The sequence below is a fragment of the Perca fluviatilis genome, chromosome 16, assembly GCF_010015445.1.
Source record: "Perca fluviatilis chromosome 16, GENO_Pfluv_1.0, whole genome shotgun sequence".
NCBI lineage: Eukaryota > Metazoa > Chordata > Actinopteri > Perciformes > Percidae > Perca > Perca fluviatilis.
This window is the reverse complement of record NC_053127.1, coordinates 8,451,577-8,470,792: the sequence shown is the minus strand read 5'-3', so window position 1 is coordinate 8,470,792 and position 19,216 is coordinate 8,451,577. Positions and strand designations below refer to the sequence as shown.

The 19,216-nt window shown below is 42.2% G+C and overlaps 2 protein-coding genes across 3 annotated transcripts in view; one reads left to right on the top strand and one right to left on the bottom strand.

Annotated features, from left to right (window-relative positions):
• Nucleotides 1–7,213, bottom strand: part of ppm1e (protein phosphatase, Mg2+/Mn2+ dependent, 1E) — a 46,504-nt gene extending 39,291 nt beyond the window's left edge. The window contains exon 1 of the mRNA XM_039826355.1: nt 6,684–7,213. Coding sequence (XP_039682289.1) covers nt 6,684–6,868 — 185 coding nt within the window. The 5' untranslated portion in view covers nt 6,869–7,213. The remainder of the gene's footprint in view (nt 1–6,683) is intronic.
• smg8 (SMG8 nonsense mediated mRNA decay factor) lies at nt 4,994–19,216 on the top strand. 2 transcript variants are annotated; one of them, XM_039826354.1, is made up of 6 exons: nt 4,994–5,361; nt 10,091–11,022; nt 11,843–12,746; nt 13,488–13,633; nt 15,529–16,413; nt 18,012–19,216. In XM_039826354.1, exons 2-6 carry the CDS (start codon nt 10,399–10,401, stop codon nt 18,222–18,224), a joined length of 2,772 nt encoding a protein of 923 aa, XP_039682288.1. In that variant the 5' UTR covers nt 4,994–5,361; nt 10,091–10,398; the 3' UTR covers nt 18,225–19,216. The 2 variants fall into 2 exon arrangements, with proteins under 2 accessions (XP_039682288.1, XP_039682287.1); XM_039826353.1 differs by lacking the exon at nt 4,994–5,361 and having other exon boundaries at nt 9,819–11,022.

The following is a 19,216-nucleotide window of genomic DNA, read 5'->3' as shown; positions in this document are numbered from 1 at the left end:
TGTGTGTGTGTGTGTGTAGGGTAATTTAACTCCCCCTCTTACTCCTCTTCAAGTCATCATCAATTCATCAGCAGTCGTACAAACAGTGTCAGTGACATCAGACTACTGAGAAGTTTCTTTACGACAAACTAAAATTTCATTTTAACTTCGTAGAATAAAGAAGGATGTGGTCTGTCTTCTAGGGCTGATACTAAGGCTGTAACAGTTTGTGTATTTGTGCAGAGCAGTCAAAAGTGCAGGGGCACGCAGAATACACGGTATGTGGATTTGAATGCACGTAATGCAGTTCTGCCCAGAAACATTTATCCGTACGCCGTAAGCAACATATATGTGGGTTCCCGGTCAGCTACAGCAGCAACGGAGCGAGAGTGCGTGGGGGGTGGAAACACATCCAACATGCTAACGCACATTCCACGGCATCGCGCCCAGATGTGTCGATCACCGGGACGAGTTCAAAGCAATCTTGATTTTGTATTTTCAGTTTCATAGCATAATAACACAACGTGACGTCATGACTTCGCGTAAACATACACGCCACTTTCCTAAAGCCAAGTGGCGTGTTATCTGTACACATTTTGAGCTTTTCCACGTGTATGTCTACGCTGTATACAGCGGATGTAAACATACACACCATGTGGCGTCTTATCGCGAGAACAACGTCACACGTGTGTAAAAAAGGAAAAAGAGGTTGGGTTTAGGAAGAGAACATTGGGAAAGGCTTTAGTAACACAGAAATGGAAATAAACATTGGGGAGGTTTAAAAAAAAATAAATAAAACAATTTAAACTTTTTACCCATCCACCTCCCCCAACCAAACCTCCCTCCGCGGACTCATGTCCTTATATACTACTCGCTACGGCGAAAATTCACACGTAATGTAGATCAATGGCGGCTGAACGGTGTTGATAAACACGCTAAAAAAGTCATACATACGCCACTTCATGAGATCAGTCTGCTTAATGGATGCTTTGAACATTAATAGCCTGTTGTAACCGGTTGCCTTTTGGGAACGCGTTTGTTCAGTGTTCAATTACATTTTTGATTCAATTTTACTTTATTTATAGTGTCAAATCATAACAGACGTCATCTCAGGATACTTTACAGATAGAGTAGGTCTAGACCACACACAATTTCATTGAAAAGTTTGTTTTGTAGATTATAGCCTTCATTTTAATGGCGTTTGATGTCAGCGTTGATGGATTTTCTACAGGATCTGCTGGACAGTTTATTTTTTAACAGAAAGCACTTCAAAAGTAAAACAATTTACGTAATTTACAGTGTTAGATGCGGGATTTACATAGGAGGTGCAGTAATGGCAGCTTCTCTTCTACTTCTGCCTACAGCCCGGAATCATCTATTGTGCGCTTGTTTTATTCACACACACACACACACACACACACACACACACACACACACACACACACACACACACACACAGCATAATTTAAATCTTGGGGTAAACCCTCCACACACACACACACACACACACACACACACACACACACACGCTGAAGATCACACTGTGTTTAGAGGGAGTCGACTGCATCCCCTTCTGTTCAGATGTGAGTCCCAGCTGCCTGGAGGCAAATGGACGTAACTGCCGTCGTTTTAGCACGCACACACACACGCACACGCACAAACACACGAAGTGCTTCACCCGCCCCCTGTTAACAAACACACACACACACACACAGTCCACACCCCCAAACTCGCTCTAGCACACCAAGTGCTTCACCCGCCCCCTGTTCGTTCACACACACACACACACACACACACACACACACACACACACACACACACACACACACACACACACACACACACACACACACACACACACACACACACACACACACACACACACACACACACACACACACACACACACACAGGGGATCTCTCTTCTTGCAGAAGTCTATTATTAGCTGTTCAACCCAGAGACAAACTAATGACACGTTGGGATGAATCACCAGAGCCGCTGCCTCCAACTCATCATTACACTCCCAGCACGGCTACAGTAGACAGCCATGTAGGATGCCACCACACCAACATACAAACACTCATAGCCATCAGTCTGCTTCAAGACGCAGCAAAAGCTCTCACCCGTAAACCTCTGACGCCCACGTGTCTGCAGGTTTTCACTCCAACGCGTACGATTCCCTCTTTATCGAACGTCCAGAACACATTGAGTATGTTTAAAGTGCACACCAATATTCCACTATTATTCTGAATATGACAATATTGTATTATATGTAAACGGCATATTCCGGTTGGATATTCTGAATAAGGCCTTTTTCCGAATATAGCATTTTCCGATTAAGACATGTAGGATATTCCGGTATTATTCTGGTTTTAGAGGCATTCTTTGGACATGTATACAGCGCATTCGGAAAAATTCTGTTTTTGCACGGCTACATGTAAAACGGGAATATTAGTAGAATATTCACTTTAATTAGCCATGTAAACAGCTTAGTCGGAATATCGTCTTTTTCGTAATATAGGGCAAAAACTGGAATATTATGTGCACGCGTTTTTTTTTTATATCCAACTAACATCAGTGTATTCTTAATGTCATCTTTTATTTGGACTAACCTCAATACTTTTTTTGGTACCACCCAACAGCAGTAGTTTGTATCACGCTGATGTTTGTTGTCTGATGATGCGTTTGTTTTTTATTAGTTATCTGATGCTATGAAAGCGAGGTGAAGCGTCATCGCTGACAGCTGGGATTGACTCGCAATTGGTCGGACAGGTGTATGGGGCGGGACTTGGATACCGCGGTCCACCGTACGATCCCTTCTGCGCAGAAACTGGCTCCAAAATTACGTATCCAGGATATTTTGGCTTCACTTTTGTATAGATGTTGTCCATCTTTATATACGGTCATGGTACACATGGATACAGAATAACCAGAGTTTAGAAAAATCTGCACCTTAGAAGGCGTTTTAAAAAAATCTCCATTTTAGTGACCTTTAGTTTGCGTATGGACGAGAAGCCAAATTGTAGCGGTAAATTAAAATTTTTTTAAATATCTGTATTCGTGTAGACAGGGCCTAAACAAGGTTAGTATCTGATAGGTGCATCCCTGCTGGAAATGATGAAATAAACCACCAGATGATGAATGATAGTCCAATAGTTTCTCTCTTTGAGCTCCATAGTTGGTCTCCACCAACTCCTGAGGGAAATATCTGTCTCTTTAGCTGCTAAATGCTCCATTATGTTCACCAGCTAGTCTCTAACTGTGTGTGTCTGCTGTTTGCTGCTGAGCAGGTCGTGTACAGTGGAGTGAACCAGAACGGAAGAAACAAAGTTGCAGCCGGACAGAAAAACAATGAGTTCAAACTCACTACAAAGCTCCGTAAAGCCGAGGCCAGCTGCAGATTCAGCTGTTCATTCTCTGCAGGTTTATCACTACGAACGACCTCTTACCCCATTGTCATTTTCAAATGTTGACAAAATGCTATTTTTGAAATGCATTTCTATTTTTCTGTAACGTCATCATCATGGATCATGCCCAAAATTAGGCTATTATTGACTGTGATTCATGCATGAGGGAGAGTCATCACTAGTTCACTGTAATTTAGATACCGGCATGCATGCTTTTCTTGCCGCAGCGGTCCAATATCAAACACTTTCCTCACTCTGCAGTGAGTTTAGTTGGCCGCTGATTATTATACTGTATATCAGATGTGCTGACCTACATGCTTGCAGCTACGAATGTTTCTTTACAACAAGAGTCACAGTCAGTCCTCTCAAAAAAAGAAAGTCATGGTATAGTTTGCACACTAAAAAATAACTAATTTGTTAACGGTCTGTAAAAATCACGGATAAAAGAAACCAACGTTGATTGTCGACTGAAAATGAACAGCTATCTGCGGTGTTAAAATCTGACGTTTTGTCTACCCATCCACCCAGACCTCTCCACACATCCATCCCTCTACAGACTTTATGCATCTATAATAATAATAATAATAATAATAATAAAAATAATATCACACTGCTTCCTTCTTTGCTCCCGACGGAAAAGAGTCATAATTTGTTTGTCGCTTTCTTTGTCACTTCAACGTAATCAAATGACGTTTTTTGGCCATTTGCTGAAATGACTGATGCCCTTGTTTTTCTGGGGAGGGGACCGTGTGGGATATTCAGAACAGCAGATGATTCCTCATGATTTTAGCATCATATCTAAATTTACCAGCTCAAAAGAAACGGTACAACAGTAAAAACGAGTGCCCATTTTTGACCTTGTGAGCAGCTTGAACAGCCAGCTTCTGGTAGGGTCTCCTGAGATAAACTGCTCCTTGGACAGAGGCCAAACTGTGATTCATAGACTGCAACAAGCTTAATGCACTGTATAAGATGCTACCCCTGCCAGGGACGAGAGACAGAGGGATATTTTACTTAGGCGGTGAGCTGCAGTTATTTTGGTAAGTTTGGCTAATGACCGTTTCACAAAGCCAGATTGGATGGACTCCATTTTAAATGACTGTGGCAACCGGGTGAGGAGCAGAAGCAACGCTGCCATTAGGAATCACACACCACTCCAACTGTCCACTAAATAATTACATGTTTCAGCTTTGTTCAACATCAAAAGACTTGTAGTTGTCAGGGAGCCCAGAGAGTTGTTAAAAAAAATTACTTTATATTTATTTTCCACTGGTGAAAAAAGTACTCAGATCCTTTAATTATGTGAAAGTAGAAATGCCACAATGGGAAATATACTCCTTTTTACAAGTAACGGTTATTGAGTTGTGTTTTTCATTGGGCCCTCTGCAGTCTACTCAGTGGTTAGATTGGAGATGTTTAAACTGTGATGGGTCAGTCTGTAGTATGTTCAGTTGATATTCCCACAGTGCTAACCCTAGACTAACCTTCTGTTTATATTGTGAAACAGCACGAAAGACCTTTAAACATAAAAGGAGTAGTTCTCTCAGACATCTGGCTGGACCCAATCAAGCCATGGTGTATACTTAAAACGAAAACATAAGTTGACATTGAATGTACCAAATGTGTTTAAATACAAAACCTAAAAAATCTGTTCTAATTTTTCCACGGTTTGTCATCAACAGTAAACGGGAATGTGTGTGTCTGTTAGCACAGAATTTGAGGGGATTGGGGGGGTTCGCTGTGCAAGATGACCTTATATTCACCAGCCAATCAAAACCTGGCAAAGACATTGTGACAAAGACAATATGAAGGTGTAGTGTGAATTAATAGGGATATGGATGTGGTTGCTCCAACAGGTCTGCTCTCCATCTTGGTGAAAACACCTGACAGCACTACTGGCTTCAATGTGATCCATCCTGCCACAGACATATGCTCTCTATCACTGCTGGAGTGCATCCTGACCTTCTGAGACGTGTAAGTGCAAACAAACATAGGACCTGTGTGGCAAACTGGCCAGTAAAAGTCATTTTCAAACATACATGTTGTCCCCCTTGCCTCTCAGTGCCCTAGATGAGTCCAGTTCCACCCTGTTCTTCCCAGCACAGTTTCTGCACCTATTTTGGATTTAAAACCAGGCCAGGCAGCAAAGCTTAGGGCAGAACTTGTTCCGCCCGACTCTGCAAAGGTATTTTAATGATTCTGAAGAGTTTAATAATTCATTAGAATCATGCATAATATAAGTAGATAAGTGGAGCATTAAGGCTGCAACTAACGATAGTTAGATTAGTTGTTTGGTATATAAAATGTCAGAAAATTGTTTTAAAAAATGTGTCTGTTTTCTAAAGGCCAAGAGGACGTCTTATAATGTTCTGGTTTTGTCCACATCTCAAAAGATATTCAGTTTACTGTCACAGGGGAGTGAAGAAACTAGAAAATATTCACATTTGAGAAGCTGGAATCAGAACATTGACATTTTTTTCTTAAAGGATTACTCAAACGATTATCAAAATGGTTGGCCATTAATTAAATAGATGACAACTAATCGAATAATCTTTGCAGCTCTTTGGAGCATCCTTTCTTAGTAACGTATGGATGTGGTTGTTATAATGCATCTTTTCTTGGCAACCCCCTTTTTTTTTTTTTTTTAAGAATCACCGTGACTTAGACACTGATGTGCAAAACGTCATTAACTGGAATCATTTCCAGAAAAGCAGCATTTCAGTCCGCCACAATTCAGCCTGTGTCTGGGATTTTAAGAGTCTAACGATTGAGGCTAATAACGTAACCGGGGAGGTTATTTTTAGCCTGCATGAAGATGCGCTCAGCAGCGATGACGATGGCTTCCTCCCCCCTCCTACACCATCATGACGTCGTGAACCAGGGGTTCACCTTTTGTGGACCTCCACCACCGTCACCGCTGGCGTAGATTTGCGGCATTTAAAAAAAAAAAGAAGAGGCAAAAGCGAAACACAAGATATATAAATACAAAATAGTAGCATACCAAACAACCCTGGTGGATGCAGGTTTTACCGTGCTTCATCTTTACTTCCTAGTAACGGTTCAGTAAAGACAATAGTCTAAACTTGGTGTTGGACACACCCAGCGTGGTGTGAAGCAGGAAGCTGGCATCCTGCGAGGCATCCCGGCTTATCGGATGTGGACCCAGCCAGCCAGGGTCAACACAGCTCCCCGTTCAAAACACGGCCATTTAAACTGCTACAGTGACTTCATTTAATACACAGACGTTACACACACGGTTAATGACAACATGCCTTAACATAAAGTGGACACTTAACTATTTGTAGAGGTGCTGGAGACACAGGTCGAGGCATTCGCCCTCCACCTCGTCTTCAGTCACCAGGTCCGATAAGGGGCGCATCGGCGGAGGGTCGCTCTCCTGCAGGGGCATTCTCATCTCCCGAAGAAAGAGCTCCAGGAACCGTCGGAAGGTTTTCTCCTCTGCTATAGAGCCGGCCATCATCTCTCATTCCTGGACAGACAGGCAGCTCTTCTTCCGTCAATAACGGTTACACGAACTTCCCCGGGCTGAGAAGACAAGAGTCGGCACGCTCTGGACCGAACTAGTTGGACTGTCAGTGCACGAGCAGACTACCTGAATGAATGTGGTACTAACGGGGAGGCGGGCTCGTTGACTTCCGGTGTGTCTGAAAGCAGCGGGGATGAGTGGACCGTCTACGGTTAACGTTACACTACCGGACTCGCTGTCAGAAGCTGGACTGAGCCCCCCATTCAGAACAGAGCGGGAATGCGCATCGCGTTATCAGGGATTTCGGACGGTGGTGACGTCCGAGAGAACGCAGCGGTTTACATACAGGTCGTGAACGCGCACGCAGCGCTACCTCCTGTCGTCTGACGTAGGAGATCTTTTTGTAGACACGAAGGATGTCTGTTTCCTCCACTTTATTAATACATTTAAACAACATAGCAGCATCGTGTCTAATGTTAAAGACAACAAAAAAACAATTATAAAATGTAAATGTAGTAACCCTGTACCTCTGTAGAAAAGAAAAGAAAAGAAAAAAAGCTCTTTATGATGTCAAACTAAAACAGAATTTTAAATATATATATATATGACTTCCGGTGTGTCTATATATATATATATATATATATATATATATACATATATTTAAAAGGTATTTTAATAATCAATATGAATACCTTTAAACATCAGAATTCACTTGTAGGCAGGAAACTGAAGTAAATGTGGTCAGTTTCTTGTTCTATCTATACCCATTCTAACAAATGAGTAGGCCTATGCTTCAGTTCTACTGGGAGGTATATATAGTAAGTGATAATGTGACCTGTCTCAGAGGCTTTCAGCTGCAGCATTGAAAGTCTTGAATAACTGATGAAGAGCATGATAGCTTGTAATGTCTGATCATATGAATGAATGCACAAGTGGATGTAGAGCGTTTTTTTTTATGTCTGGAAAATATTTGATGTCATTTATACATTTAAAGTCCCCCTCCCCTCAAGAAGGTGAATTTCTTATTGTTTGATCTTCACTGTGCAGAAATGCTGAAACAAATCAATTAATCAACTGACAGAAAATCATTTGAAAATTATTTTTATATTCATTTAATAGCTAAATAAATTAGTCAAAGAAAGAATTCTAAAAAAAATTAATTTGGTTCCTGCTTCTTTAATGTGATGCATTGCTGCATCTGTTGTATATCACAGTGAACTGAGTATTTGGGGTTTAAATTCTTTGTCAGACAAAACAATGCATTTGAATTTTTTACTTTGGCCTCTGGGGATTTCTGGCTTTTTTCACGATTTGTTGATGATGAGAATAGACATAAAATAGTTCAGAAGTTAAAATATAACATAGGAGCAGGTTTTTTTTTTTCAATGAGGAAAAAGAAGTGGATGTAATTTCAAGATTCTTTTGCAAAAGAACAACATCAGACACAAATTATTATTTAATGCAGAACATTCTTATAAATCTGTAAGCATATCTGGATGGGATCTACAGTCTGGTTATTAGGTGTGTGTGTGTGTGTGTGTGTGTGTGTGTGTGTGTGTGTGTGTGTGTGTGTGTGTGTGTGTGTGTGTGTGTGTGTGTGTGTGTGTGTGTGTGTGTGTGTGTGTGTGTGTGTGTGTGTGTGTGTGTGTGTGTGTGTGCCCAGAACAGTTTCTGTACCATGTGTTCGTTCTTCGAGATGAATGTGAAGATTTTGGAGGTGACTCCGTCTGTCCTCATTCCTTCACTTGTTCCTGTCTAACCTGGTTTTAGTTTCTCTGCTGGCACACACTAAACTGTGAGATACTTAAGGGCTGTATGGTATATTCTTTGTATAAGGTGCAAAGGTTTATTTCACAATTGTGTTGGTAATGGTATGCTGTTTGAATTTATATGAATCATTGATTTCATAATGGTTTACATATTTACTTAATTCAGAACACTTTGTGTTTCCGTACTCGGATGCTTTTATATAACGGTGTTTTCATCCAACAAATCAGTTATATAAATAGAAAAAGGGTTTTCTAATCCTGCTGTTGCACGTTATATTTTGAAAGTGTTTCCCTATGTTCCAGGGAGCCGTTGATTTTCATTTACAGAAATTTGAAACTTGCCTTAACATCATGTTTGCTTTATTTGTTTTTATCATCATTCCGTGGTAATGCAGTATCCCTTTATATCCTCTTTTTATATTTGATAAATTTGGGGTCAGGGAAGTTCTTATGATGTTTATCACAACCGTTTTGACAACAATTGGTCCACCATGTTTCCCTAAATGATTTGATTTTGTGTAGTGGCTTATCTACTTGCAACCCCTCATCACCAGATGCCCAAATCTTCCACTCTATCAAAGTTGTACTTGAGTGTACACACACACACACACACACACACACACACACACACACACACACACGCACACACACACACACACACACACACACACACACACAACAAACACACACACACACACACACACACACACACACACACACACACACACACACACACAAGGCTACGTGTGCCAGAACTGTGAATATGAGTCTAATTAGTTGATACAGATGTATGTCATCAGAAAATGTAGGCTACATAAGAGCATTAGTGTGTTAAAACATCACATCTGTTTTGTTAAAGGTCCCATGGTATTAAAATTTCACTTTATGGCACATCCTAAGGAAAGCTCATTGTGGGACTGGCTCTAGTGGCTGTAGTTCTGCACCAAGGCTGAATTTCAGGAAAGAGACTTCAGATACAGTATTAGGGGACCACTAAGGTCTATATAAAAGAGACTTCAGATACAGTATTAGGGGACCACTAAGGCCTATATAAAAGAGATTTCAGATACAGTATTAGGGGACCACTAAGGTCTATATAAAAGAGACTTCAGATACAGTATTAGGGGACCACTAAGGCCTATATAAAAGCATCCAAAGAGCACCATAATGGGACCTTTAAGAAGTTAAACATTTGAGCGAGTTATCTGCAGCATTCCATTCAGTTATCACGGATCTGTGCATTCCAGAGAACGTTCGATTTCAACGTTCAAAGTAAAGTGGTCGTTGCACTAATAGTGTTCTCTGCCAGCGTTGTTGTTTTAATTGAAGGAATGGATTTTCCAGATTCTCTTGGCATGATTGTTTTTATTTTCAGTTCTGGTTTGAATTTTAAATGAAAATCATTATTCACAATTAAGCAGTTGTGTTCTTATTTTTGATAATACAGTGTGACAATTTACCCGGCGCAATATTCAACAATCCACAACTCCATAATGAGGTAAGTTATGAAGATGTAATTAATACAAAATATGAGCCCAAGAATTGCTTCTTTCATTTGGTATGACATTTATACCATTGTGACGGTGTGAAAAGAGTGATTGACAACATACCCCGCTCTGATATAATTCTTCCACTAATGGGTGAAACAGTAAAACAAAAGGGGAACTGCAACGCGTATGTTGTATCTACTCGGACGTTTTAGTTTACGAAACCGGAAATGCGTGCGTCGTTGTTTTTCTTCCCCCGATTTTCAAGATGAAGGAAGTAAACATGTCTTTCCCTGTGAGTATGGGGGCTCTGCTTAAGGCAGACCTCCAGGAGGACGCTGCTAGCCGGGACGAGGGCTTGTGTGTTGTCGGTATTTTCGGTAAAAGCAACATGCAGCCCGGACCGCCGAAGGAGTCTATTATCAACAATTTGGCGGACAAACACATCTTCTCGCTGTTCGGCGGACCGGAGGACGGCGGCACCGCGGACAGCCACATCCAGGCTTTCTACAGCCAGGAGAGCCGGGTGCTGTACCTGCTGCTCTCCTCCGTCTGCGACAGCCGGCAGCTGCTGCGGGCCTGCGAGTCTCTGAGCGCCGCCACCGGCCACTCCGACGCCCACGACTTCTGGAAAGGCCTGGACCGACAGCACTGCCTCCATCTGCTCTACATGTTCTCCGTGTGCCACGTCCTCCTGCTCGTCCACCCCAACCAGACCTTCGATGTGACCTACGACCGGCTCTTCAGAGCCCTGGACGCCCTGCGACAGAAGGTGCTGCCTCTGATCCGAGCTGCCATCAAAGACTGTCCGGTGTCCAAAGAGTGGAAGGTGAACTGTCGGCCCTGCCCTCCACGCCTGCTCTTCGTCTTCCAGATGAACGGCTCTCTGAAGGTCTGGTTTATCTCTATAAAGTCTTATTTTTATCACAAGCAGGTGGCTTATTAATCTTGTGGTCAAAGCAAGCCACTGCCTCGGGGGTCCCAGAACCCACAGATGTGTACCAGTGGTGGAACAAGTACTCAGATCTTTTAGTTAAAGGTCCCATATTGTAAAAAGTGAGATTTCCACATCTTTTTTTATTATAAAGTGCTATATAAATACAGTGAAATTAATAAAATGCTCAATCCACAGAGAAATTCACACAGCCTGTATTCAGAAACTGTGCCTTTAAACGAGCCGTCTTAACTTCTGTACAGTTTGATTATAGTTTTGATTATAGTTCTATATATAGTGCCACTGCAGTGCTGTTACAGTCATTCCCCGGGTGCAATGACGGTGCAGAGACTCCGGGCGCAGATGCGGACGATCTGCAAACATAGACCCATTCGAGCAAACTGAGATTTTTCAGTAAGGAGGCTTAAAGCTGCAGTAGGCAGAATGCAAATAAATGCCAGAAGTAGAGTGCTGATAGTTGGGTTACTTTGTAATTTTAGTTGTCTATTGTGTTTAAATATGTATCATCTTGTATGTTTTATGCAAAGCACTTATCTGTAATAAGTGCTCTATGAATACATTTTACTTAGTTACTTAAGATCGGAGAGAAGATTAGTAAAACCACAAACTCTCCTCTTCTCTAATTGTATAAACTAACTGTACTAAGTGACAGCCCTGACCACTGTTAAATATATTACTATCACTTAAACTGCATTGTATTGGTTGGTTGAGTTTCATATGAATTTAACTGACATCTCTTTTGTTTGTTATTCCGAAGGTCTCTGCAAACGGTTCAGAGTCTGGGGGAAACCCAGACAAGCCCAAAAAGCACTCTCCCAGGAGGAGGTTGCAGCATGCCCTGGAGGACCAAATTTATCGGATCTTCCGTAAAAGCAGAGTCCTGACCAACCAGAGCAGCAACTGCTTGTTTACTGTGCCCGCCAACCAAGCGTTTGTGTACGTGATACCGGCAGTAGATGAGGACCCAGTGGGTGCCCTGCTTGGTCAGCTGCGGTCCAACTGCATCTTGTGTGAACAAGACACCGTCACGGTGGTGTCAGGGCCGAGGCGCTATCAGCAGATGCGACGTTCAGTTCGGCAGTCCAGCTTCGGCGGAGATCCAGGCAGCATGTCGATGGGCGGTCAGCTGGTGGACTGCAGCCTGAAGGAATTCCTCTGGCAGCACGTGGAGCTGGTGCTCACCAAGAAAGGCTTTGACGACAGCGTCGGCCGCAACCCACAACCTTCCCACTTTGAGCTGCCGACCTACTCCAAATGGGTCCAGGTCGCCTCCAGGCTCCACCAAGTCCTGATTAGCAACACGGAAGAAGAATTAGCCGAGCTAGCCACGAAAGTGCAAGCCCAGCTGAAGGTTTTGGAGGCTTTTCTCGATGCTGACACAAAGTTCTCTGAGAACAGGTGCCAGAAAGCTCTGCCACTGGCTCACAGCGCTTACCAGTCCAATCTTCCCCATAACTACACCACTACGGTGCACAAAAACCAGCTGGCGCAGGCTCTGCGAGTGTACAGCCAGCATGCCCGAGGAGTCGCTTTCCAGCGCTATGCACTGCAGCTTCATGAGGACTGCTACAAGTTCTGGAGCAACGGCCACCAGCTGTGTGAGGAGCGAAGCCTGACTGACCAACACTGTGTTCACAAGTTCCACCTTCTTCCTCAGCCAGGTGAACACCTTCTACTAAATAAAGAAGGAAGGTCCAAGTAGGGCTGGGCAATATGGAGAAAATCAAATATCATAATATCTTTGAACCAAATACCTCGATATCGATACCCCAACGATATTGTAGTGTTGACTATTGGTGCTTTCACAAAATATTTACACAATGAGATTTTTGATGAATAATCATCAGTAATGTGGATCTAATGACTAAGTGGGTAAAGGCAAATAATACAACAGTTACAACAGTCTGGTAAGTTCAGAAAATGACACCACTTTACTGTAATGTAGCCTTTAAAACCAGGAAAAGACAACACTTATGCCATATTACGATATCCAAAATCTAAGAGGATATCTATTCTCATATCACGATATCGATATAATATCGATATATTGCCCAGCTCTAGGTCCAAGGCACACAAAAGCCTTTACTTAGATGGCTATTTCATGCTAATTACATGTTCAAATAGAGCTGAGTAACAACCCACACGTAGCGGCACAAACAACCTTCTTCCCCTTTTATTATTCCAGATTTGTTTTTGCCAGAAGAGTGCCTTGGACCTTTTTATGTTCTCTTCCAAAGAACACCATTCTTATTTGTTTGAATTTCCGAGCACTCCAGTCCTTTTCTCTTCTAAAAACACCTGGAATTAGTGGCGTTAAAAGGAATTTGTCTTTACCCGTTATTATCGTGTTCATTTTGACAGCCCTAGTTAACACGCATGAAATCTGACATTTATTTCTGTAGGAGAGAAGCCAGACCTGGATCGCAATCCACCAATCATGAACCACAACAGCAGGGGGCGCTCCACCAGCTCCTGTAACTGCGGCAGGAAACAGGCTCCTCGTGAGGATCCGTTTGACATCCAGGCTGCCAATTATGACTTCTACCAGGTCAGGATTCACACAGCAGAGCAGCAGCTTCTCTCCATTGGTTGTCAAATATTACATACTGTAACTCTGTATGAAGCTCTGTAAAGCCAAGGGGAGCTGCAGTCGAGTAGTTCATCACCTCTTTCATTTGCTAGATTTTCATTGTAAACTAGAAAATGCATTTCCTGCAGAAAATGCGTGTGAATGCTGAATAGCTAAATTGCTAAAGCAAAACTGAATTAATAGCTTATATCCGTAAGAAAAAGTTTAAATAGTGAGAATAGTTGAAAAAGTGGGAATGGTTTTAATAAGTATGAATTTCGTTGACAAGTTGAATAACACCACTAATGTAAAAGAGATGTGGAATAATTAAAGGTTTTTCTGAAAAGCTAATGCTAAACTGGATTGCTGGTTAAAATGTGTAAGAAGAAGGTGAAGTTGTAAGAAATTTGGAAAAGTGATAATTGTTCTAATAATATGATATCTTTAAAGGTTGAATAATAGCCATATTGTATGAAAGTTGTAGGTGTTACCACAGTGGCAAGTGGGCGACATTCATTCGGCACACATCGCGGCACCACAGTGGTAAACTGCAGACTGCAGTTCAGTTCAATCCCTCTCTTTTTTCTCTCGGTCTATTTTAAAAATGAGTCGTGAAGACAACAGGAAAGCCCATCTTTACTTTAAATGAAATCAAACAAAGAGAAATGTTCTCCCCTTGTCTTAAAATGGTCAAAAATCAACAATAAATATGCAGAGGAGTAGAAATCTGAACGTAATCACTGCAGAACCATCATCAAATAGCTTTATTTCTCTCTTTCTCTCTACTGTACAATGACAATTTCATGACAATGATCACTGATCAGACAACCCTGGTGAAACCCTGGCCATTGGTGTGAAAGCGGTATAACGGGCATTGTCGCATTGCCAGACCTATCTCTGCAACAACACAGTGTACACAGCTTGCAGTGTGAGCTACGGTGTGTTTAAAAAAAGCTGATGCTGTGTAAAATGTAAGGGTTTGCCTCAGACAGCCTAAACTATAGGTGGCATAAGTAACATGACCTCATCATGAGTGCCAGAAGGCCTTTGCGAACGTATTGGCATATCATTTGTGTAGATAAAAATAAAACTGAAATCGCAGTTTCAAAATACTGCGTTTTGGCTTAAGAGTGGATGAGGATAAATAACATTATTGTCAATGAAAGATCCACCGACCATCTTTTCTCTCTGAGGCAGATCATTCAAAACTATAAGTCCTAAATAAAATGTAAATCATGTATGACAAGTAAAAATTGTGGGCATGAGAGCAGTTTATAGAGAATGAGATGATTTTGTTAAAGCTCCGTGCTCTAGCGATGACATCACCCACTGTAAGTCACGCAATACACACCCATTATCAACACAGAAAAATCCTGAAATGAACACTAAACTTTGACAGTGATTTCACAAAAACTGTGATATCAAACTGCTGAGATATAGCCTAATAGCTGAATTTTTTAGGAATGGTTTAAAGTTTGAATTGCGTCTGTAGGTGAAAGTATGAAGGAGGAGATAGATTTTGAAGTAGAAGAGGATTTGAAGGATGTGAAGGCTGCTCTCATTGACTTTAATTGTAAAAAAAAAAATAAAGAAGCTTAATATTTTAAAAAGTATAAATAGCAGAACAAATGTTGAAGAAGTCCCATGATGTGTTTAACGATCTGAACATTTTGATATTTGAATGTTTTTTGTATGCAGTTAGAGACGCAAGTTAGAGACGACCAAAGAAAGTTGAAGAATGAAGAATCGGGCATTCACACAAATATTGGTTTAAATAAAATCTGAGACAACACGTAAAGCATCACATTGCCCAAACTCAAATATCAGTTTCTCCACGTCTTCACATGTTCTCTAATGGTTTTCTTCCTAAATAGATACTGGAGGAGAAATGCTGCGGGAAGCTGGAGAGGATTGAGTTTCCGGTGTTCCAGCCCAGCACTCCTGACCCAGCTCCGGCCTGCAACCAAGCTCAGCGACTCCCGAGTGAGGCCTCAGGGTCTGGTGAGGCGGAGAGGCTGAAGGAGCCAAGCACTGCTCAGAGCCACACACCTGGAGACCCCAGCCTCAGCCTGGCTCTCAGTCTAGGCCAGTCCACGGACAGCCTCGGGCCCTACGCGGACGGAGATGGCACCGAAACCCAAGTCCAGCAAAAGAGGCCAAGCCTTGTTGACCGCCAGCCCTCCACTGTGGAGTATCTCCCGGGTATGATGCACTCTGGGTGCCCCAAGGGCCTGCTACCCAAGTTCTCCAGCTGGTCGCTAGTCAAACTGGGCCCAGCCAAGTCATACAACTGCCACACCGGTCTGGAACAGCCGGGCTTCCTACCCGGCTCCTCCTTCCTCTTGCCGTGGGACTTGGTGATCCGCTCTCGGTCGGAGGAGGACACCGGACTGACGGAGCCTTTGGATGGAGGCACCTCCTCGTGGCCAGCCCCAAACAAGACCCTGGTGGGAAAGCGAGGGAGCACCGGAGGGCTCGGTAGGAGTCGCAGGAGGGATGACATGGCTCGGATCTTCGTGGGGTTTGAGTATGAAGACAGCCGAGGAAGACGCTTCATCAGCTGCGGGCCGGATAAGATAGTGAAGGTGCTGGGGCCAGGGGGCGCCAAAGAACCGGCCACCAGGGTGCTAAACACCGACATGCCGCTGAACATCCAGTCCCCTTCACAGGGCCGCGGCCTGAAGCCTCACTTCGCCCAGCTGGCTCGCCTTTTTATTGTGGTGCCGGACGCCCCACTGGAGGTTACCCTCAACCCACAGGTAAACCGTTGAATGTGACTCCACTTCACTTAATATGACTTCTTTGTCAGTTAAGCTACTACAGTTGCAAGTATTTAACCTTTAATAATAAAGACACTAAATGAAGCATCCCTATAACAGGCAGCCAGTGGATATACTGGAAAAGTTCATATTTCTCAGCCAACATCATATGGCTGTTGTAGGAGAGACTGAGCGAGGTCAAAGGGACAGGTAAACACAACAGGAAGTAAATTATTGTAGTTTGACCATAGGCTGCGAAAATAATGGACGTAGCATCGGTAACGTGAAGTCAACCATTGGTTTGTGGACTGCTGTTTTGAAGCCAGGAGTTTGCATTTTGGCCGTCACCATCTTGGTATTTTGGAACAAGTTCAGGTCATTTCATAGGGTTCACAGTGCCACGGTTAGCATTGCTAAGCCTTTGTCCTGATTGACAGGCCGGCGTGTACCCACGCCCTAAAGCATCCCCTACTTTATTGTCTATTTTAAGATAAATGGGACCATAATTTATAAAATGAACATCATGCTGTATTGATAAAGACTTGAAAGTAGCAATTGAGACCATAAAATTATTATGAAAATGTTAACTGAGGTAATAAATCGAGGCAGAGGTAGGGTCATTTTCTCATTAGTCCATATTCTTGACGTTCCACTTCTTTTAACCTCTGGTGAATTAATGAAGACTATGGTTAACTGCTCCTCAGATCTCTGCAGGGTCAATTGAGACCGCTAGCTAGACTATCTGTCCAATCTGAGTTTTCTCTCGCAGGACTATTTTGCAGCGGCTCTGTGCGGAGCTTAGCGCCGCCCATGACGATTCTGATTGGTTTAAAGAAATGCCATTAAACCAGAGTACGTTTTCCTCCCGTCCCCGAATGCTGTGTGGAGTAGCCAGACCCTCCGTCAGCGCGCTGTGGAGGAGGGTCTGGCAAAGCGAGACTATTTTCTCATAGACTTCTATAGAAACAGATTTCTTTTTGGAGCCAGTGGAGTCTCCCCTGCTGGAAATTAGATTGAATGCAGGTTTAAGGCACTTCCGCATTGGCTTCACTTTTCAGGCATGGAAGTTGCTTCTTGAGTTTGACCTGCTGACTTGACCCACTTACCAACACGGTCGGGAGTTGGAGCTACAGCAGAGGAAACTTATGTCAAAGCTTATGGAGGTACTTAAGTGGACTTTTATAACTCAGTCAAATCTGAACGCGCAGATATTATACACATAATATTAGATTCAGTGTGACTTACACTTTCCGAAGATATCCTTATCTCTGATGATAAATGTTTGTAAATCCGCTAAGAAATCATGGAAAAAAAGACTTTAACTTATAACCTTATAACTCCAGAACTTGCCTAAGAATCATTGCGTTTTAAATTTTTCTTCAGTATCAAAGTAATCCAGTAATAGTTTCTGTACAACCATGGGTACATTACAAACAGGAACTGTGAATAGATAATTTGGCGTACTTTCATTGGTGTCAATTTTACAAAATATAAACGGATTAAGACCCTAAGATGTCTGGTAGCAAAATATGTATTTACGTTTTAGTAAAAATAGAGATTTATGAATGAATGTGCTTTTGTTTCTGCTGTGTTTTCAGGTACTGCCCAGTCCTCCTCCCTGCCCAGTTTTCCACCCAGAGAAGACAGATATAGTGTTGCCACCTGATGGTCTTTGGGTTCTGCGGTTCCCTTATTCCTACGCAACAGATCGTGGCCCCTGTTACCCCCCCAAAGAGAACCAACCACTCAACAACTACAAGGTGCTGCGAGGCATCCTGAAGGCCACGACTGCTAACCCTCCACCACAGTAAACTTAAACCTTTCACAGTATGAAGGCTTTATTATTTATTCAGGCTTCCTGATGTAGGCTGAGAAATGTTTTTTTTTTGTCAGTCCGTGACCCCCAGACCTCATCAGGTCAAAATCAGGTTGGATTTCCTGTAAAAGAACTGTTGATATTCACAGTTGCTACACATTAAATCCCATTGATTTTGATGATCTCTAAAAGTTTTGCTGCATAATTCAAACAAATTTATTTTCATGCTCCCAGAAGAAGAACACATTCTGCACTGCCATCCAAACTTTAAACCCCCCCCCCCCATTTCTGTAACTTTCCGTGGCCAGCTTACGTCATGGTTTTGGAAAAGCTCTATTTACCCCATACAAACTCAAACACCAAGCCAACGTTTGAAGGTGTACAGGTTTTGGAAAAGCATAATGTGGACGTACAGTAGCAAATAACAAAGGTCAGCAGCATTGAGCTAGAGTAGCCAATAAAACAGAGGCGAAAGTCGAGTGTCAGTAATTAGGCTAAACTAATGTGTATTCTGCACCACTTTACTTTAAGTCCACCTATTTAGCATTTATTAGCAGTATATAAACATTTAATAAACGGTCTATAACACACTATAATGTAGTTGTATGCAGATATAATTATTTATTAATGTATTTGTAAACAACCTCTTGTGGGCTCACATAAGTGGAAGCTGCTGTACAAACATAAGTTATGACAATATAGTAAAACGTGTAATATGAAGTATCTTCATAGGAGAAGTTATAATTGCTGACGAATATTAATAACCTCATATCTGCGTACAACTACATTGTAGTGTGATATAAACCTTTTAATTAAAGGTTTGTGCGCTGCTTGTAAGGACAAACTAGGGAAACCTCCAGTAAAGTGTTACCTGTATTCTGCATCATGTGTAGTATGGTATCCCAACACAAGTATCCTACTACTATTACAATGATTACTGTACATGTTCATGTTTTCTATAAATAAAAATAATTGTTTGCCATTTTT